The 21,826-nt window shown below is 49.3% G+C and overlaps 1 protein-coding gene and 2 pseudogenes across 4 annotated transcripts in view; 2 read left to right on the forward strand and 1 right to left on the reverse strand.

Moving 5' to 3' along the window:
* Positions 1 to 14,150, reverse strand: part of TTLL1 (TTL family tubulin polyglutamylase complex subunit L1) — a 31,937-nt gene extending 17,787 nt beyond the window's left edge. The window contains exons 1-4 of one of the 4 annotated variants that reach the window (XM_028115517.2): positions 14,040 to 14,149; positions 10,171 to 10,202; positions 7,716 to 7,789; positions 5,148 to 5,264 (exon numbers count right to left, since the gene is read on the reverse strand). In XM_028115517.2, coding sequence (XP_027971318.1) covers positions 5,148 to 5,260 — 113 coding nt within the window. In that variant the 5' untranslated portion in view covers positions 5,261 to 5,264; positions 7,716 to 7,789; positions 10,171 to 10,202; positions 14,040 to 14,149. Of the gene's footprint in view, positions 1 to 5,147; positions 5,265 to 7,697; positions 7,790 to 10,170; positions 10,203 to 14,039 lie in introns of those variants that run through there. The other 3 variants (XM_028115520.2, XM_028115516.2, XM_028115522.2) reach the window with 3 other exon arrangements.
* A 2,544-nt stretch (positions 14,151 to 16,694) lies between these two features.
* On the forward strand, positions 16,695 to 17,033 carry LOC148163823 (protein lin-52 homolog pseudogene; annotated as a pseudogene).
* Positions 17,034 to 21,256: 4,223 nt separating this feature from the next.
* On the forward strand, positions 21,257 to 21,531 carry LOC114218540 (NADH dehydrogenase [ubiquinone] 1 alpha subcomplex subunit 1 pseudogene; annotated as a pseudogene).
* The last annotated feature ends 295 nt before the right edge of the window (positions 21,532 to 21,826 follow it).

The raw sequence follows: 21,826 nt of genomic DNA on the forward strand, positions 1-21,826 counted from the left end.
ATAATGGGAGTTTTAAAATGTTTTATTATGAAAGAGCTCGACCACACACAAAAGCAGAGAGAAAAGTGCACAAGAGCCCCATTACTGGCGTTGGCGGCTGCTTTGATCATAGCCCACCCACACCCCACAGCACCGGCTTATTTGGGAGCGATTTCCAGATACAACGGCCCACCCAAAACATTCCTATCAGAATCTCTAATCGCTAAGGACTCTTTTTTGTGTTATACAATATCCTACTTTATATTGTTATCACAACTAAAAAAAAAGTAGTCATTTCCGGGGCGCCTGGGTGGCTCAGTTGGTTAAGCGACTGCCTTCGGCTCAGGTCATGATCCTGGAGTCCCGGGATCGAGTCCCGCATCGGGCTCCCTGCTCAGCGGGGGGTCTGCTTCTCCCTCTGACCCACCCCCTCCTCATGTGCTCTCTCTCATTCTCCGTCTTTCAAATAAATAAATAAAATCTTAAAAATTTTTTTTCTAAAAAAAATAGTCATTTCTGAGTATCATCAAAAATTAATCCATACTCACATTTCCCAAGTTGTCTGACAATGTTTTTTTTTTAAGATTTTATTTATTTGACAGAGAGACACGTAGCAAGAGAGGGAACACAAGCAGGGGGAGTGGGAGAGGGATAAGCAGGCTCCCCACTGAGCAGAGAACCTGACGCGGGGCTCGATCCCAGGACCCCGAGATCAAGACCTGAGCCGAAGGCAGACGCTTAATGACTGAGCCACCCAGGCGCCCCTGATAAATATTTTTTACAGCTTGTGCAAATAAAGGCCAGACCTTCTGATGCGCTGTTCTCTCTCCCATGGCTCTTTCAATCTGTATTTTCCCTCCTTTTGTTTCTATGTTATTTATTTGTTGAAGACCCTGGGTCACCCATCCTCCAGGTCCTCCAGGGGTCCTCACATGTTCCTTACTTAGCACGGCTACGCTGGCGCCCCCACCCTACCCACCCTCCCTCCACACGCTGCCAGTAAATCAGGAGTCAGACCACGAGGCCTAGGAGCTACAGGTCGATTTTGGGCCACATCTACATTTGGACCAGCCACATTTAAGTGCTCATCAGCCCTGTGGTCAGTGGCTCTCGTACTGGGCAGGCCTAGACTCCTATGTAATTAATGGAGGCAAAATGGGTGTATTTCTACGTTTTCATTGCTCCTTCATGTATTAGCAGGAGTATCTCTACAAGGAGAAGTTTCCCTTCATCCACAATTTGGATACCCAAAACATAGTTCATACAGGAAAGACTAATGAAATGCTTGATTTTTTCCATTTATCAGGTTTTAAAATAATGAGCTGGGGGCGCCTGGGTGGCTCAGTCGGTTAAGCGACTGCCTTTGGCTCAGGTCATGATCCTGGAGGCCCGGGATCGAGTCCCGCATCGGGCTCCCCGCTCGGCGGGGAGTCTGCTTCTCCCTCTGACCCTCCCCCCTCTCATGCGCTCTCTCTCTCTGTCTCTCATTTTCTCTCTCAAATAAATAAATAAAATCTTAAAAAAAAATAAAAAATAAAATAAAATAAAATAATGAGCTGGTTCCCTACCATCATCAGGTCATGTGATGAGATATATTCTGGGTATCGAGTACTGCAAAGCAAATTGCCCCATGTTAGCAACTTCAGACAACAACCACTGAATCACATCCCATGGTTTTGTGGATCAAGACTGGGGCCGGGGCTCAGGGGAGCATGCTTCTGCTCCATGTGACACTGACTGAGGCCACTTGGGAGTATTCAGTGTATGATCCAATCTGGAGGGTCCAAGAAGGCTTCGTTCATGTCTGGCACCTTGGTGGGCATGGCTGGAAGGCCAGGCCTGGCTGCAGCTGCCACACACAACCCCTATACACGGCTCCTCCAGCAAGAAAGTCCCAGTAGTCAGGCTTCTCACATGGCGGCCTGGGGCTCTCACAGAGGGTTCCCATAAAAGAAAGGGAAGCTGCTAGTTTTTTAAGGTCTGGGCCCAGACACGTCTCACTTTGGCTTCGCTTTGGTCAAAAATGTGGCAGAAGCGATGGTGTGCCACTTGGAGACTCGCCCTGAAAGGCCTGCAGAGCTTCTGCCCTCCCTCCTGGACCCTCGCCACTGCAGGAGGGCGAGCCCAAGCTCGCTGGCCAGAGGGATGGGGAGAGCTTTGTGGAGAGAAGCTGCTGTGGTCCTAGCCAAGGGCACCCAAGAGCAGACAAGCCCCTGCTGACCCCCCTAGGTGACAGCAGATGCACGGGTGAGCCCAGGCAGGATCAGCTAAGTCCTGCTGATCTAAAAGTACCACTGAGCCAAACCTAAAAACGCATGTGCTATAAAAATAGTTGTTTCGAGGGGTGCCTGGGTGGCTCAGTTGGTTAAGTGTCTGCCTTTGGTTCGGGTCGTGATCCCAAGGTCCTGGGATCGAGCCCCACATCGGGCTCCCGGCTCAGCGGGGAGCCTGCTTCTCCCTCTCCCTCTGCCCCTCCCCTGGCTCATGCTCTCTCTCTCTCAAATAAATAAGTCTTTAAAAAAAAGAAAGAAAGAAAAGAAAAAGAAAATGGTTGTTTCGAGCCCAGGGTTTTGTGGTGTCTGTTACATGGCATCAGTTTGGCCATCAGATAGCTAATACACCCACACTAAGATAGCAATGGCTTTCGTGTTTCACATTGCTCCTACTTCCTGCCCATAGGCAAGCTGAGAGCAGAACACAAATACAGTTTCATAATATGTTTTTCTTTATATTTATTCTTATACAATTTTCCAAATTGCTTTAGAACTGTCACAGTTGTTTTAATGGCTATACCATAATCCACCCAGTTAACATGGGTACCTTTCCCTATAACCATTTAATATTTAGTTGTTGCCAGTATTTTTACCCGAACCAATTGTTAAGACTTGATGGGACGCTTAGTGCTTAAAACAGGAGCTCTGAAAAGATCAAATATCCAAAGTTATACAGTTCCACTCTTTACTCTCTCTCTCTCTCTCTCTCGTTAAGACTAGCTCCAAAATGCTTCATGTGGCATGAAGAAGGGAGGCGCTCTGCACCCTCCCAAGCATTGATTAACCAGAGAAGCCAAAAGGACTGAGGGCTGGCTAAGCCCATGGCACAGAGCCGTGGGACACAAAGCAGTAAGTAAAAAACACTCTTTTTTTAAATGACATTTCAAGATTTTATTTATTTGAGAGAGAGAGAGCGCACCTGAGCGAGCACGAGAGGGGGAAGGGCAGAGGGACAAGCAGACTCCCTGCTGAGCGGGGAGCCCAACCCCGGGCTCGATCCCAGGACCCCAAGATCATGATCTGAGCCGAAGGCAGACGCTTCACCGACTGAGCCACCCGGGCGCCCTGATAAAACACTCTTATTCAGCCTTTCTTTCAGAGCTCCTAGGGAAGCAGCGCTCTGGCTGTATTATTTTATTCTACCTTAGAGAAGAATATAAATGTGATGCCAAACCACACACGGGTGCTGCATTTCTTTCTGCCAGCATTACATGCTCCTCAAGAGAAATTAGGTTTTGGTTTAAAGCACGGGTACCTTAAACTGCTACAGGAGCAAAGAAAGGGTCATCCCTCTAATCACTGCTGGAGATGGAAGCTGGGTGCCAGTCTACTCTGCATCGGGGCCAACGCCAGGCTCTGGGATGCTGGAGTAAGCCAGACAAGGTCCTCACTGTCATGAGGCTCGCAGTCACACATAATGAGGGCAGAGGCGGGGAAATCACAAATCATGGCACGTAGCATTCACTGCATGACAGCTGAGAAAGCAGGCTGGGCGTCAGGAGAGATACGGCGGCCTCCGGCGCAGGCAGCTCGTGCGCTGGGGCCTGCAGACAGCGCCGGCACATGCTTACGGAGCACCCGTCACATGCCATGCTCTGTGCTTTACTGGCCCATTCAAACTTCAAACAACCGTATTTGCAGAGAAAGGTCAAGTCCTTTGCTAATGGCCACACAGACAGCAGTGGGAGAGCCAGGCTGGGAAGCCAGACATGACCTGGCTCCGGGGTCTGCACATCTAACCGCCAGATGCACTGCACCTCTCAAGCCTGGGCTGAGGGGGCAGAAAGCACAGGCCTCACAAAGTTGCAGAAGCAAGAATGTCTTAGAAGGTCAACTGGGGAAAAAGTGCCAACCGCTGCACTGGGGCGTGAGAGAGAAGGAAGTGGCTGGAAAGAGGCCGAGTAACATCTCTCAAGGCAGCAGCAGGGAGCGGATCTCAGGGAGGGCGGATGCATAGGGTAAAAAAGCCTCCAGGCACGCCTGGGTGGCTCAGTCAGTTAAGCGTCTGCCTTCAGCTCAGGTCATGATCTCGGGGTCCTGGAATCGAGTTCCACACTGGGCTCCTTGCTCAGCGGGAGCCTGCTTCTCCCTCTGCCTGCCGCTCCCCCTGCTTGTGCTCTCTCTCTGACAAAAAAATAAAATCTTAAAAGGAAAAAAAAAAAAAAAAGCCTCCAGAGACCCACCAGCTCTCCCTCCCTCAAAGATTCACCCAATGTTCCGGGCATAGGAACTGAAGAGGGTTGGGGATGGCAGAGGCAACCATGGGAGGCTGTGTTTTGGCATATAACACTGCCAGAGGGTAGAGGCCGCCCCGAGGCAGGGCGCAGCCCAGGCCTGGACAAAGGAGGACACAGGACCTCACCCCATGAGGAGGGGGGAGGCAGGGTGGCGCAGGAGTCTAGGACAACCCCCCGTGTTTCCAGTTGGGTGAAGCACCACCAGGGACTCAGTGCCGAGCCCTGCCTCCTCATTCCTCGCGTCACTCACTTTTCAGCTGTTGTTAACCAGTCCCGCTGGCACCCGAGGAGGCGAAGGGAGGCACAGATCCCCGCTCCATAGCCCCCTTCCCCGGCGCTGGGCAAAGGCACTGACTAAGAACGCCAGCCGGAGGGGCTCTGGCTTCTCACCCAAACCCTGGCTGTCTGAGCCGTGCCAGCTTGTGCGGAAACGTCCCGGGACTTCCGATGCCAGGCTGATAAATGGGCGTGTGGGAACGCTCCACAACGTGGACAAACAAAGGGCCCTCTCGTCGTGTGCTCCTGAGGAGCCTTGGGGTGGAAGATGTGCAGTGGGAGGCGCCCCTCTCGAACGCAGCCTGCACCTGGGCTACCAGCTTTCCCAAGACTGACAAGCAGGCTTCGGGAAAAACAATCAAATCCTGCTTTTTCCACTTACCAGTAGAAGTTCCAATCTTCATTTTCCGTCACTTGGATCCATCCTCTCTTTTCAAAGTTATTTATCAGCACTGACTTCTCGATATCAGTGACCCATTTCACTTTTCCTGCCATAATCCTGGAAGAGGTCAACTTGTTAGAGCTTGGAAATGTCAACAGCAGGACACTTCCCCTTGCGTATCCCAAGATCCACCTGCCTGGGCCGTGGTTCTCAGCCATCTGGCTGAGATACCTGGCCATGTCATCTGTTGTCACAGCTGGGGGTGGGGAGGCCTCCAGCATCTAGAGTAGAGGCCACGATGCTGCCCAGCACCCTACAGCATACGGGACGCCCCCCCCCCCACAGCAAGTCACCCAGGCCAAAATGTCAACTGTGCCAAGACTAAGAAATCCTGGCCTACTGGGGGGAAGGCAGCGATCAAACAGTCACCACCCGATGTGCATCGCCATTGTGACAGGAGCCACGAGGCAGAGGCAGCACCTGGACTGTGAGAGCCGAGGCCGGAGGTGGCCTACGCACGGTAGCTGGGGAAGACCGCCCTCAGCAGAGGGCCCTGGAGCTGGCTCCCGAAGGATGGGTGGGAGCCTATCCCAACATGAGCAGCCTCATTCCCGTCCAGTGCCGCCACCTCCCTGCTTCCTCCTCTGCCCTGCTCCAAGTCACTCTCTGTAAGTGCAGGTGACCTTTAAGTGTTTATCTGACCACATCACTCCCGTTTACTAGCCTCCGTGGCTCCCCAGTGCACTTAAGATACACAGACCCCTGGCCCTCACCTGCTTCTCCTTCACCTGCTGTGTTCTCGCCACACTGGACTTCTCTGCCCACACTCCGCCTCAGGGCCTTGGCACATGCTGGGTGGGTGTCTGTGCCTGTGGCACTCCCCCTCCCTCAAGGCCTGGCAAAGCGGCTGCCCACTCATCTGCCAGCATTAGGGAACGTTACTTCCTCCACAAAGCCTCCCTGACTCCAGACCCGGTACACAGCCGTTCGGTACTCCTGCAACCCCTGCCGCTCCCAGAGGCAGGGAGCTGGCTTTCTTCTTCGCTGCTTTGGGCCCAGGGCCTAGCACTGCGCCCGGCATGTGGTAGATGCTCCATTCAGACTGACTGACTATGGCCTGGGGCCTGTCAGCACCACTGTGTGACTTAGAGAAAGTTAAAAGATGGGGACCCAGGTTTGCCTTGCCTCGGGAGAGGGAGAGAGAAGGCACTCCCATGGAGCTTTCACACAAAATCAGCCCACTGCCTCCTCACCCTGCCCAGCAATGGCAGTGTCGCAGAGGCGGGACTTGAGTTTGAGGCCCAGTTCCAAAACTCATGAGCTGTGTGACTCTGGACAAGTTACTTAACCTCTCTGAACTTCTGTTTCCTTATTTGTAACAACAGTATCCTCCCATCTCACCTGGTTACAATGAGGATTAAATGAGTGAACAGTGAGAACAGTGTCTGGCACGTAGAAAGCACTCAAAAAATATTTGGTATTACTGTTGCAATCACCCCCCCTTTATGGATTTGGAAGCTGAGGCTCAAAGGTTAAGAGCCCCTGTAAGAATCAGACTCGGGGTGCCTGGGTGGCTCAGTCATTAAGCGTCTGCCTTCGGCTCAGGTCATGATCCTAGGGTCCTGGGATCGAGCCCCGCATCGGGCTCCCTGCTCAGCGGGAAGCCTGCTTCTCCCTCTCCCATTCCCCCTGCTTGTGTTCCCTCTCTGGCTGTGTCTCTCCCTGTCAAATAAATAAATAAAATCTTAAAAAAAAAAAAAAAAAAGAATCAGACTGAAGGGAGTCATGGAGCCCTGATTTGAGCCAGGGTGACCCTACTCTGAAGTGCTACCTCTTTTCACACAGTCCACTGCCTCCCTCTGAACCTGGCCTTCATCAGGATGATGACCATGCCCACAGGGTCGACCAAGGTAAGGAATACACAGAATCGCTCTCTGCAGAACGAGATGTTGTCCTGTAACAATATGAGGCTGTTAACGTGGAAAGTCAGCAGCTGCCTCACAGAAATGCTGGAAGAAGCATCACAGGAATGGAATCCCCACGCGCTGTCACCCCATAACGCCCTCACCGAGCTAACCCCAGCCAGTGTCCAAACCCAACGCGGAGCCCCAGCGAGTTTACCGGTTCTCTACCTGACTTCAGCCCCCACAGCCCGGCAGCCCTGCCCAATCCTGCTCCAACTCTGCCCCCTAGAGTCCAACTGCAGGCTCGGGTATTTGGGGGGAGAACCACCCCCCAGGCAATGTCCACACCACCACCATCATCCCCCACAAGCCCTCCCCGGCTGAAATCCCACATCTCAGTGCACGGCCACCTGGCATAGACGCTGAGCCACCCGGGGTGACCCAGCAAGGGCACTAATGGGGCCGTGCTTTAACAGTCAGAAAATGCTTCCCGGGTATGATCCCTGAACCCAATAAGGCAGAGAAGGGCAGATACTCTCATCCTCACTTTATAGAGCACGACATGGAGCCTCCGAGGTGAGGTTTTCTTGCTGCCCCCCCACCCCCACTTCTGCCATCTGGGGCCATGGGCGCTAAGAAAACCAACCTCTCAGGCTGGACCCACCATAGGTACTTCTGGAGCCAACAGGCACAGCCAATTTCGCTTCAGCTTCAGGGACTCCTGCTTCGGGTTCGTACCTAAAACAAAATTAACACACAGGCAAAATGTACACAACGCAGGACCGAGAGACAGTTTGGGAACACAGCAAAACCGCGTATTCTGCCGAACAAGAGCGTGGCACGAGATGCCTTGAGTTCTTTTCTTATTGTGATAAATACTTCTGAATTCTATTGCCTTTTTTTTAAGGATTTTATTTATTTGAGAGAGAGAATGAGATAGAGAGAGCATGAGAGAGGGGAGGGTCAGAGGGAGAAGCAGACTCACTGCTGAGCAGGGAGCCCGATGCGGGACTCGATCCCGGGACTCCAGGATCATGACCTGAGCCGAAGGCACTCGCTTAACCAACTGAGCCACCCAGGCGCCCTGAATTCTATTACTTTTTGACTCCCGTTGGACTTTTGGGGCCTCCCTGTCACTCCTTCACTTCACACGCCCCCTGCTTCAGCCAAACACCCCACCTCCTTGCTGTTCTGCACACATGCACAGCTGTGGTGCTCTCCCCGCTGCTTCTCATCCAGCTCCGCCAATCACAAAGGTGCAATTCAAAGGCCACCTCCCCCAGGAAGCCATTCTCATCGCCTTTTCCCTCCAATGAACCTTCTGAATACCTCCCCTGCCATCTTTGCCGGCACACAGAACTTCCTACCTTGCGTATTCATTCTTTGTCTACTTTCCTTCTGTAAGTGTGCAAGGTGAGGACTCTCTTCATCACCTGCTTCCTTCTCATCCCACCAACTCTTTCTAGGTTTAGGTGTGAGCACTTGCAAGAACGCTCACAGTCCATTTGGCCGGCACCATTATCCCCAGTACTGAGCCCACTGGACACAGGAGGCAAACAATGCCTACTCCTTGCAAAAGTGAGGGAACACACACAGCCCCAAGGGTCAGTCCTTTGAATCTGACTCTCTGCTTTCAAGAGTCACTTCCCTGTAAATGTTATGGGTTGAATCGTATCCCCAAAAAAGATATGTTGAGGGGCGCCTGGCTGGCTCAGTTGGTAGAGCAGGTGACTCTTGATCTCAGGGTCATGAGTTCAAGTCCTACACTGGGCATACAGATTACTTAAAAAAAAAAGAAGGAGGAGGAAATCTAGACGCAGGGACACATAGACACACAGGGAAGGTGGCCACGTGAACATGAAGGCAGAGATGAGAGCTATGCAGCCACAAGCCAAGAAAAGTCTGGGTCCACCACAAGCTAGAGGAGACAAGGACTCCTCCCTAGATTCTTCGGAGAGAGCATGGCTCCTCCAACACCTTGATTTCAGACTTCTGGCCTCACTGAGCCACCCACTTCATGGCACTTTTTATATTACAGCTCTAGGAAACTAACACAAGATAGAACCATCCTAGGCATGAGAAGAAAAAGAAGAAATTTACATCCATAAAGAATTTTAAATATATATGTGGGAGACAGCACAGTAAAGTGATGAGCAAAAGGACAAAACAGCTATTTATGATTAAAAAGAAGAAGAAAAAGAAATGAACTAAGGCCACTTCTCCTTTAAAGAGACGAAGGACCTCTTTCCAGAAAAGCACCAGACCAGCATGATAACCAGCACTGAGAACCAATAACAAGGCAGCCTCAGCAGAGCCAAAGGAGGGACAGCAGTTACTCTGCACCTGAAGCTTGGAGACTCGTTCATTTCCCCTGCTCACGTCCATGGGGACTCGCGAGTTTTCTTGGGGCCTCCATTTCCCCCATGGAAAAAGATGGGAATGAGAGCCACAGGGCCTTCGCAGTAGGGCTGAGATTACTGCAAGGTCAGGCAGGTGTGGTCATGGTGCACCACAGTGGACTTGAAACAAGCACATCAGCTTTCCCCGAGGTGCCCTGCAGCTCTCCCCGATTCAGCCCTGCACACTCCTCCACTTCAGCCCCTACTTACAATGGGCCTGCCCGGCTCCTGGCCCCGTGCTGTAGTCCAGCCCCGCCCTCGAGGAGGAAGTAATTCCATATTTCTACTGTTACCCGAAACAACAGCTACCACTTATATGAAGCACTAGGATCCGTCAGGCACAGGGCGGGGCAGTCTGTGCATATTCTTCTCTACTACATACATCCCTTTGGCTCACATGCTGCTGGTAGGCAGGTATTCTCCCCATTTACACATGGATAAAGTGGGGCTCAATAACAGGCAAAGTGGGCACCCACACTGCCTCCCTTCCACACTCTGTCAACTGTCCGTTTACCCCGCAGGGCAGGGGGTGGGCTGATCGGTCTCTATCCCCCCAGCACCCATCCAGAGCCAGGCACAGTGAGGGGGCTCAGAAATGGTCTGCAGAACAGACAAAGGAACCAGCTAGCCCATCCCCACAGCACAGAAGCCAGGACTGACTCCTTCCCAACCCTAAGAAATACTAAGCCCTTTCCCTTAGAGAAATCAATAAAGAAATACCTGATGTCAGATTGTTCTCCTGTTACTTCCTCCTAAAACAGTGGGGGGGAAAAAGTGAGGTTAGCAGTACCATGTAATGAACTTGGTAGGTTACTGCTTTAAAAAAAAAATCTTTTTTTTTTAAGATTTTATTTATTAATTTGAGAGGGGGGGCACAGAGGGAGAGGGAGAAGAAGACGCCCCGCTGAGCAGGGAGCCCGATGCGGGGGCTCCATCCCAGGACCCCGAGATCATGACCTGAGTCGTAGGCAGATGCTTAACCGACTGAGCCACCCAGGTGCCCTCAGTCAACTACTTTCAAAACTAAGCATTATACGAAGGAATAAAGAAGATGTGGGATATGGGGCGCCTGGGTGGCTCAGTCGGTTAAGCATCTGCTTTCAGCTCAGATCAAGATCCCAGGGTCCTGTCCTGGGATCAAGCCCCATGTCAGGCTCTCCGCTCAGCGGGGAGCCTGCTTCTCCCTCTGCCTGCCCCTCCCCCTGCTTGTGATCTCTCTCTCTCTCTCTCTCTCTCTCTCTCTGTCAAATAAATAAATAAATAAATAATCTTTAAAAAAAAAAGTGGGATATTATGCAGTGGAATATTACTCAGCCATCAAAAAGAATGAAAGCTTGCCATTTGCAACAATGTGGATGGAACTGGAGGGTGTTATGCTGAGCAAAATCAGTCAGAGGACAAATACTATATGATTTCACTCATATGTGGAATTTAAGAAACAAAACAAGCGAACAACAACAATAACAAACCAGGTGAACATATAGGAGGGGGGAGAAAAGAGAGAGGGAAACAAACCATAAGAGACTCTTAACGATGGCGACACCCTGAGGGTTGCCGGAGGTGGGTGGGGGACAGGCTAGATGGGTGATGGGGATGAAGGGGGGCACTGGTGATGAGCACCGGGTGTTGTATGGAACTGATGAGCCACTGAATTCTACTCCTGCACCCAATATTAGACTGTATGTTAACAAACTAGAATAAATACAAATTTGAAAAAAAAAAAAGTTAAAAAACCAAAACTGAGCATCATAAAACCTAACCCAGAGAAACAGAGTTAGTTGTGTGCCGTCATGTTGACCCTGCTCGAATCCCGGTGGGCTGTCACCACCTGAAGTCCGTCAGCCGGGGAAAGGCATTCTCAAAGCAGGCAGCTGGCTAGGTTCAGAACGTGATGTGCATCCCCCTCCCGGGGCCGGTGGGCAGGACCTTCATAAGACTGAGGACAGGTTTCCATGGGGACGGCCCTCGGTGTTTGCGCTTCGACAGCCTAGCTTCTCACCCACCCACTCGGCGACAGGAGACGTGAAGCCACCTGGGACGAGGTGTTCCTGGACAGTCTTGATCCAGGGAGACAAGACAGTCATTTAACAAGCTGGAAGCCCCGGCAGCAAGGTGCCTTAACAATCCAACAAAGCTCAACTGTGGTTCTGAGGGGGAAGTGACTATTAATTCATCCAGCAGCGGATTGTGCCAGGTCTACTCCAGAAGATTCCAGATCTGTCTTTCTCCCCGGCGTCCCCACAATCCTGGACGACCACAGCAGGCTCCGCTGGTTTCCTTAGTGCCATCCTCACCCCACGGCACCCATTCTCTGCCTAGAAGCAGACTGATCCTCTCACACGCACAAAGCAAATCATGTCACCCTGCTCATAAGCCTCCAGGAGCTTCCATTGCCCCCAGAATAAAACCATCAGTCTGCCCATTACCTACAGTGTGGACCCCACATGTGGCACCCAGATGATGGGTGGGCTCCCCATCATCTTTAGGGCTTTGTCTCCAGCACCCTCCCCACCCATCAGCCCTCTTCAGCTCCGGGCCGCCTTTCACCTCCCCACACCCACCAAGCTGCACCCTGTCTTAAGGCTTTGCTCTCCCCCACATCTGGCCCCTTCTCAAAGGTCAACTCTTCAGAGTGGCTTTCCCAATGCCAAGCTCACTGCTCCCCACTCATCACACTTTACTTCTCCGAGGCACCCAGGCTGCACACGACTGTTAGTCCAGCGCCAAATCAAAGCATGGCCCATCAACCCACAGCACCAGCATCACCTGGAGCTCGTTAGAAATACAAATTCTTGGGTGCCTGGGTGGCTCAGTCTGTTAAGCGCCTGTCTTCTGCTCGAGTCATGATCCCAGGGTCCTGGGATCAAGTCCCACACTGGGCTTCCAGCTCAGCGAGGAGCCTGCTTCTCCCTCTCCTCCCTGCTCCTGCTCTCTCCCTGTCTCTGTCTCTCTCAACTAAATAAATAAAATCTTAAAAAAAAAAAAAAATACAGACTCTTGCGCTTCCCCCAACCCCTACACAGACGCACACTTTCAGACTCTTTGGGAGCGGGGCCCAGGAATCTGTATCTTAACAAGCTCTCAGGTGAGATTCTTACCCTTGCTCAAGTCTGAGAAAGAACTGATCTAGTTCATGTATTTGGTTCCCTGGTGATTACCTATCTTTGACACACATATCTCACGTCAGGAGAGCAGAAATGTTGTTCTGCATTATTGCCTACTGAACCCCCAGCATCCAGAATAGCATCTAATAATGGCAGGTGCTCACCAATATTTGATGAATTAACGAAAATAAAGAGGTGGATTCCCTCCACATACAAGCAAAGAAGCGCTGTTTGTGCCAAGCAGTGAATCAGGCATGGCCCAGCCCTACAGAGGCTGTCAGAGCTGCAGGCGAGAGAAAGCGGTAAACAAACACCCCCAGACTTCCACGGTTTTTCTGGGGGACTGAGTTAGGAGATCTGGAGTTTAGCGGATCTCCACTGAGTGAGGGAGCATCTCCGGAATATCCATACCCACAACCTCAGGAGGACAGAACTTTGCCAAAAGGTTTTTCACTTCCCGGAGTTATGACTACTCCCTGACAAAAGCCAGGACAACCTTTCAGGAGAAACAGCAAGCAGAGGGAAGAAGTTACATTCATAGGGTGAACGCACTTGTCTGGGTCCAGTCATAGAAAATGAGAGCCCCCTCTGTCCCCATCCCCACTGCCCCCAAACACTTTGGTCACTATCACTTCCAAACAAAGTCCCAGCTAGGTCAGGATTCTAGGGCATTTTGGTTCCTTTCCAGCTAGTCTTCCTTGAAATGGAAACAGTACCATCTTTAAAGAAAAATAAATAAATAATAGTGTCAAGGAGGACTTCCGCACAGCTGATCCCCACCATCTATCTCCGCACCCCGCTGGGAGTCAGTGCCATGCTCTACAGCAACTATTTAGCCGTGCTTGTAATTCCATGGGCGCAGAGCAAGACCAATCTCTTTGTAATTGCCATAACCCGGCACTGAGATGTGCTCATTACATGTTTTCGTGAACAAAGAACCTCTCTGCAAACCCTAACCTGCTTACAACAGTAAGATACTTTTAATTCTAGAACGAGTCCCCTGTAACGTCCCGGCTACTCTATGGGGTGCTCGGCTACCTCCGCCTCCCACCCCCTTTGGCTGACAAACAGGAAAGATGCCCAGGTCCAATCCCGCAGAGAAGCGCAAGCAGGGCGGGGGACACGAATCTGTCTCCTAACCGGAGCTGTCGCCACAGGTACACCGCACCCTGCAAAAGATGCCATTAGAAACAATACAGACTGCAAATGAATGGAAAAAGCCCAGGAACGATGAAATTCTGGGATAACCAATATCAATCAGAATGCAATTACAACGAGCGGGCAGCACAGGGAAAGTCACAGGAACTCGAAGGAAAAGCAGGGGCACAGTGGTCAGCGCAGGCTTCCTGGAGGACGCGGGCCCGGCCAGCAGCACCTGAACCACACGGTCGCGGCCGCTCACACTCGCTCGCGCATGCGCACTCGCCCACCCAGGACAGGCCACACCCTCGTCGGGGGAGGCGGCCTCGGCGGCGGGGGCCTCACCTGTGCGCGCAGAGCGCCAAGCTGCGCCGAGCAGCGCGGAGCACGCGGCCCCGCGCCGCGCCCCGGCCCCGCCTCCAGCCCCCACTCCGGCGCCTGCAGGAGGACGCCACCCGCAGCCCCGCGGACCGACCCGCCGCGCGCCGAGCTGTACTTCCGGGGCGGTGCTCTGGCAACCGAAGACGCGGCCGGTGGCGCCGCGACTGCTTCCGGGGTCACATTTTCCGGGTTTGTCTCTAAGCCCCCCGCTCATCGAGCAGCGGGCGGAGCTCCTAGGGAGAGCCGGCCGTTCATCCCCGGGAGGCTCGCAGCCTTCGGGGCCCAGAAATGAGGTCGAGAAAGGTCGAGGCTCGAGGTTGAGCCTGACAGTGGGAGGCAGAGCCATGTGGTGAATCGGGCCCGGGTCTGGACCGCCCTTGGTCCCCTCTGCTGCTCAGCTTCCGTGTCTGTAAGGTTGGGACTGCCGGTAGCGCCGACCTCGCAGGGTTTGGTGTCCTTAGGTGATATCTTGTGCCCAGCTGGTAATAACCAGTAAATGTAAAATCAGTACTCAAAGGTCACCTCATCTGTGAAGTGTCCCCTGAGCATGGGGCAGATCCAGTTTCTCAAACTGTATTTTGTAAACTCTCTGTTAGGAAGAGGCAGCTCAGCCTCGTGAGAAATTTAAATCTGGAGTCAGACATGGATTGAGTCCTCGCTCCAAAATCCACTAGCTATGTGGCTTTAGGCAGGTCGCTTCCCTTATCTGAGCCTCAGTTTTCTTGTCTATAAATTGGGGATAACAGCACTTACATTGAAGGGTTGTTAGGAAGATTATTAAAAAAAAAAAAAAAAGGCGGGGTGCCTGGGTGGCTCAGTTGGTTAGGCTACTGTCTTCGGATAGGGTCATGATCCCAGGATCCTGGGATCGAGCCCCGCATCGGGCTCCGTGCTCCACGGGGAGCCCGCTTCTCCCTCTCCCTCTGCCTGCCGCTCCCCCTGCTTGTGCGTGCTCTCGCTCTCTCTCTGTCAAATGAATAAATAGAATCTTAAAAAAAAAAAAAGGCACTTGGTATAGCACATAATAGTTGCTCAAATTGTTGAAATAATTCAAAATAAAGAGCATGTATTCCGGATGTTTGTCAGCCACAAAAGTGCGCTTAGAAGCAGCATGTAAGAGGAGAAACAATTTTGCATCGCTGCTCTGATCCATTCTAGCTGTTTGGGTATCCGCACATCCCAGCCTCTCAATTACAGTTTCTCCCCAGAGAAATGGGAGTAATTATCTCCATCTCTCAGGGGCGGAAAAGATTTTAAATTTCTGGTGGCTAGCACCTAGGAAGGTGTATGTTTTACCATATCCTTAGTTTGTGCGGCATACATGGCTTTCCAAAGAGCATCACCAGCAGCCCAAATACCAGAAGGCTTGGTGACAGCCAGTGCCAAGAGACCAACCCACAGGGAAGAGCAAAAAAAAAAAAAAAAAAGAGTTGTGACCAATGTGAAGAATTAACTGGGAGCCAGGTAGCCCCAGGAGGAAAAGACAGGAAACAGAGATCCTTGGTCCTAATCTAATCTTGTAAATCCAGTTTAAAAAATCTTCAAGGGCTTTCTATTGCCATCAAGATAAAAACCAGACTGCTTAGCATTTTTACTTTTAAAGTAGTTAAAATATTTTAACCTTTTTCCAGTTTGGCATCTCAGTTGTGCTTAGAAAGACCCATCCTCACAAGCTGTAAAAACATAACCTATAAGAGGCCAAAGAGAAAATCAACCAAGTTAAGTGATAAATTGAAAACGTGTGCATCATATATGACAAAGCATTAGTTAATATCCACAATATACAAAGAGTTTGCACAAATCAATAAGAAAAAACTTTTAATTTGGAGGAAGAGATGGAACCACAAATCGTATAACAAAAAGTAAACGGAAATGGTAAATGAAAATGTGGAAAGATGCCCACATCACTAAAAATTAATGATACTGAAATTTTTAATGAGGTGGGGTTTTTTTAACATTTTATTTATTTATTTGAGAGATAGAATGAGCCAGTAGAGGGACAGAGGGAGAGGGAGAAGCAGGCTCCCCACTGAGCAGGAAGCCAATATGGGGCTTGATCCCAGGACCCTGGGATCATGACCTGAGCCAAAGGCAGACACTTAACTGACTGAGCCACCCAGGCGCCCCTCAATGATGCGGTTTTTGCTGACCAACTTGACAATCATTTAAAATATAGTTACAACTAATGTTAGAAAGGATATGGAGAAAAAGCACTTGCATCCACTATTGGTAGAACTACAGCTTTTGGAAGGCTGGCAATTTGGCAGTGTTCAGGGTGCCTGGGTGGCTCAGTCACTAAGCGTCTGCCTTCGGCTCAGGTCATGATCCCAGGGTCCTGGGATCGAGTCCCGCATCAGGCTCCCTGCTCAGCGGGGAGCCTGCTTCTCCCTCTGCCTGTCTCTCTGTCTCTTATGAATAAATAAATAAAATCTTTAAACAAAAAAAAGGAAAAAATTGGCAGTATTCATTAAAATTTTAACATGAAATATATTTTATTATATGCTCTTTGACCTAAAAATTCAAATTTTAGGAATTTATTCTATAGAAACTCTCTCACAAAGATATGTGTACAAGAGCATTTAATGCAGTATTTTTTCTAATAATAAAAAGTTGGAGGACATGGGTTGGAAAATGGTGTCTCCCACAGACGGGACAGATCTGGAAGCATCTTTGCTAAGTTTTGAAAAACTTGACCATGCCTCACCAGATCTTTGGCCAGAACAATTACCAGATGTCGCTGAATTCGCAGCTTCCTTTAAAAGTCCTATTACTAGTTCTCCACCCAAATGGATGGCTGAAATAGAACGTGATGACATTGACATGTTGAAAGAACTGGGGAGCCTCACCACAGCTAATGTGATGGAGGAGGTACGAGGCCTACAGAACTTGGCCTATCAGCTGGGGCTGGATGAGTGTTATTCATCTACTCTAGGGGTTGACATTTACTTGACACCCTAATCTGGTGTTTCGATGTCCCAATCCTCTTTCCTGCAGTAACTGAGAAGACGACATGGATGAAAAATAAGCAATAGGAACTATGAATCCCCAAGGACCAGTGGTCCTGTTTTCATGCAAATATCTGCACTGATAAAGATGATGGAAAGAAAAGAAACGCAAAAAATATTTGTCCTCAAAACATGATTGTTTGTCACTTCCCTAGAGCATTGTTATATGTTAGTATAGAAATAATGTGTACCGGGCGCCTGGGTGGCTCAGTCGTTAAGCGTCTGCCTTCGGCTCGGGTCACAGTCCCAGGGTCCTGGGATTAAGTCCCACATCGGGCTCCCTGCTCGGCAGGAAGCCTGCTTCTCCCTCTCCCATTCCCCCTGCTTGTGTTCCTGCTCTCGCTGTGTCTCTCTGTCAAATAAATAAATAAAATCTTTAAAAAAAAAAAAAAAAAGAAAGAATGTGTACCTTCTAAGGCTGATAGTAATTAGATTGTGCCTTTTGGAAGATGAACCATGCCCTTTGATTTGGTACGTGATTATGTCTCAGATAACCCTTTTGGGATTTTGGGGTGCAGTAATTTTTTGTATAGGCATTTAAACTTGTCATGATTGGGGACCCTTGGCTTGATTTGAGCAGTTAATTAATATGAAATTCTCATGAAATACATAGAAATATGAAAAATTGTAAAAGAAAGTTGGAAAGAATATAAATGTTTGATAGCATAAGTTTGGTTGGCTAAATTAAGGTTCATCAATTTAATGAAATAGTATTTTATTTTTTATATTTTTTTAAGATTTTATTTATTTATTTAATTGACAGAGAGAGAGAGAGAGAGAGAGAGAGAGCAAGAAAGGGAACACAAGCAGGGGAGTGGGAGAGGGAAAAGCAGGCTTTCCGCAGAGCAGGGAGCCCGATGCAGGGCTCGATCCCAGGACCCTGGGATCATGACCTGAGCCAAAGGCAGTCGCTTAACCAACTGAGCCACCCAGGCACCCTAGAGATTCCTTTTTAAAAAAACTTTTCTTAATTAAAATTTGTATGTATAAGCATCACATATAATTTAAGAAGCATTAAAAAAGTCTGAAAAAATATGCACAATACTGTTAGGAGTCCTTCTCTTTGGAAGTTGGGATAGAAGATACTTTCTCTTTTTACAGCCTATGTTTTTTGTCTGAATTTTAGTAGACAAATAATAATAATAAATAATAATACTTTTGTATCATTTTGTAAGTTTTTTAAAGCTTCAATAAAATAAAGTTAAAGAAACAAAATTTTTTCAATTTTGAAATGGCAGTTTGAACATACGTACTTCTCTTCACACCCCAATATCTCACTGAAAAGACAGGAGAAATAGAAAAATATAGAAGATGAACCATTCAAGAGTCTAAATACCAAAGGCATCCAAAAGAAAAATTGCTCTAAAAGGATAAAGGTTTTGTCTTAAGATCATCTGTCTCTAAAGGGTGCCTGGGTGGCTCAGTCTGTTAAGCGTCTGCCTTCAGCTCAGGTTATGATCTCAGGGATTGAGATCTCAGGGTCCTGGGATTGATCTCTGTGTTGGGCCCTGGCCCCTACAGCCCTGTGTCAGGCTCCCTGCTCCGAGGGGAGTCTGTCTCTCCCTCTCCCCCTGCTCATTCTCTTTTTTCTCTCTCTCTCTCTTAAATAAATAAAATCTTAAAAAAAAAAAATCATCTGTCTCTAAATCATGCCCTCCGTAGTTGCTGAGGATTGATTCTCTATATCGCATTGTCACTGGTGCTGGTAGATCCAGCAGACAGGGCGAGATGCATTGCCCACATCAGGTAGTCCCTGTGGGTAGAGTGATACAGGATATTACATGGTGATGTCATAGCCCAGGTTATGGCAAATCCCAATCTGTATGTTTTGAAGGATAATAATTGCATAATCTACTAAGTTGAAATTGTGCAAATGTGAACACATTGGTTAAGTTCTTTCCAAGGACATTATTCTCTTTAAGTGCTAAGATATTTAAATCACAGAAATAGTCTTTACTTAGAAAAAATCAGTTTCCAGGCTTGGTTTCCGCCTAAATGACCATCTGCTACAAATCTGTGACATAGTTGGAAAACTAGAAGAGACACTCCCGACAGACAAAACAGTGAGGAATTCTTCCCAGATGAGATAAGAACAGTTGAATGGGGAAACCCCCATAAAATGAGAACAAATACTCCCCACCAAGCAAAAGAAAGACACTCCAAAAAAGGTGCGTTTTCTGAACAAAACCCTGGAATGCCCCTGAGATTAGAAGCAAGAGAGAGTGTGAGAAAATACACGTGCAGACAGTTGGCCAGAAAGTTAACTAACAGAATTAATGGGTGGTTGGTCTGTCTCCCTAGCGAGCAGTCTCACATTTTGGCTAAAGCCATGACTGCTCAGGCCACCATAACAAATCACCAGAGACTGGTTGCCTTCCACACACCACAAATTTTTTCTCAAAGTTCTGCAGGCTGGGGAGTCCAAGATCAAGGCCCTAGCAGGTTTGGTGTCTGCTGAGAAAACCTCTTCCTGGTTCATAGACATCATCTTCTTGCCATGTCCCCCGATGGTGGAGGAGGCTAGGGAGTTCTCTGAGGTCTCTTTTTTTTATATGGGCACTAATCCCATTCATGAGGGCCCTACCCTCGTGACCTAATCACCTCCCAAAGGCCCCACCTCTGACCAGCATCACATTGGGGGTTAGAATTGCAGCACATGAATTTGGGGGTGGATGTAAGCATTCAGTCCATTGCTCCATGAGAATAAATAGTTTATGAAAGAGGGAGTTCAGACAAAAATATTAAAGAACAACAACAAAGGCACAAAACTCAGCAAAAGGAGAGCTGCATATCAAGGAAACAGAGTTAATACAGTTAATATTCCGGGTCAGGAGACAGCACACCACTGGCCAAATCCAACCTGCCACGTTTTTTACAATTCAGGAAAACTAGGGGCGCCTGGGTGGCTCAGTCGTTAAGCGTCTGCCTTCGGCTCAGGTCATGATCCCAGAGCCCTGGGATCGAGCCCCGCATCGGGCTCCCTGCTCCGCGGAGAGCCTGCTTCTCCCTCTCCCAATCCCCCTGCTTGTGTTCCCTCTCTCGCTGTGTTTCTCTCTGTCAAGTAAATAAATAAAATCTTTAAAAAAACAAAACAAAACAAAAACAATTCAAGAAAACTAAGAATGGTTCATACCTATGACCATCTGCAATTGATTGGACAACAGAAAACACACTTTGAACCCCAATTAAGTGAAATCTATCTCCCCTCCTCCTCCCCCCAAAAAAGAATTCCCTCCCTCTCATTAGTAGACCTGTATTACCAAAAAAAAAATTTATATTCAATTATGTTTTTAATTTCATCAATTAAAAAGTTGTGAAAATTTGTATAATTTCTAAGTGTCAGAGCCTGGATTTGAAGCCAAGAACCTGACCATTCACACTACTGCCTCCCTGGAAAATAAAGGGCCGCCTTCTGGAGAGACAGGTGCTTCTAGGTGAAGTCGGAGCTTTGCATCCGAGGACTCCTGAAACCTCCCCACAAGCTTCTCCAAGGGCCGTCATCATTTCCATTCAGCGCCATCTAGTGGAACCAGCGCGAAGCGGAGCCTGACTGGCTGAGTTCCCACCCACTACTGCCCCTGTCACTCCACGCCGGGTCTCTCCAGGGCTCCAGGCCTCAGTGTTCTCACCTTAAACCAAGGAGGTGAATGAAAACAGGAAGATCACGCAGATGATGCGTTTTCGGGCCTCGCACCGCTGGCTTATAGGTGCTCAGTAAACATCATCTCCTGGATGAAACGTTACCGGCAATAGCTGGTTTCCATTCCTTGGGGTAGGTTCCGCCAAGAGAGACTTGAGATATTGACTTGGGCAGGGCCCCTTCTTGGGACCATCTGGCCCCAGCCCCTTCCCAACCTCCGCCGTCTGTGGCCCTCTCCCCTCTCCGGAGGTGACCCCGCTGCTCCTAGCCGCCATCATGTGGCCCCAATGCCCTTTTCTGCCCCCACCATGCAAGGGCCCTACGCTGAGCTCTTCTTGCACAAAGTTGGGGACAAAGTCTGTCCAGGTGTTCTTTTTACTAAGAACCACCAGCTTCACATTGGCTGAGAGTCAGAACCAACTACACAATTGGAGGGGCCCAGTGCAAAATGAAAATGCAGGTATTCTCGTTCAAAAAATATTGAGACCTTTACTGGGCGGGGCAGGCAGGGTCTTGGCTCTGGCAACCGCGCTGCGATGTGGTTCGAGATCCTGCCCGGGATCGGCGTCATGGCCGTGTGCTTGGTCATCCCCAGCACAGCCACGGCGTACATCCACAGGTTCAGTAACGGGGGCAAGGAAAAAAGGGTTGCCTATTATCCATATCAGTGGAGTTTGATGCAAAGAGATAGGCGGGTCTCTGGAGTTAATCGTTACTATGTGTCAAAGGGTTTGGAGAATATCGATTAAGGAAGCATTTTCCTGATTGATGAAAAATAACTCAGTCATACTCATCTACCCCTTCTAGAAGGTTATGCGGTGTATTAATGTAGTGCATAACAAAAACAACAAAAAAGTAAAAAAAACAAAAAAAGTATTGAGAGGGGCGCCTGGGTGGCTCAGATGGTTAAGCGTCTGCCTTTGGCTCAGGTCATGATCCCAGGGTCCTGGGATCGAGCCCCACATCGGGCTCCTGGCTCAGCGAGGAGCCTGCTTCTCCCTCTCCCTCTGCCTCTCTCCCTGCTCATGCTCTCTCTCTCTCTGTATCTCTGTGTCTCAGATGAATATATAAAATCTTTAAAAAATAAAAAATAAAAAAATTATGGC

Source organism: Eumetopias jubatus, unplaced genomic scaffold (assembly GCF_037043125.1).
Source record: "Eumetopias jubatus isolate StellerSeaLion01/CBP00866 unplaced genomic scaffold, mEumJub1_p1.0 scaffold_8, whole genome shotgun sequence".
In the NCBI taxonomy this organism is placed as follows: Eukaryota; Metazoa; Chordata; class Mammalia; order Carnivora; family Otariidae; genus Eumetopias; species Eumetopias jubatus.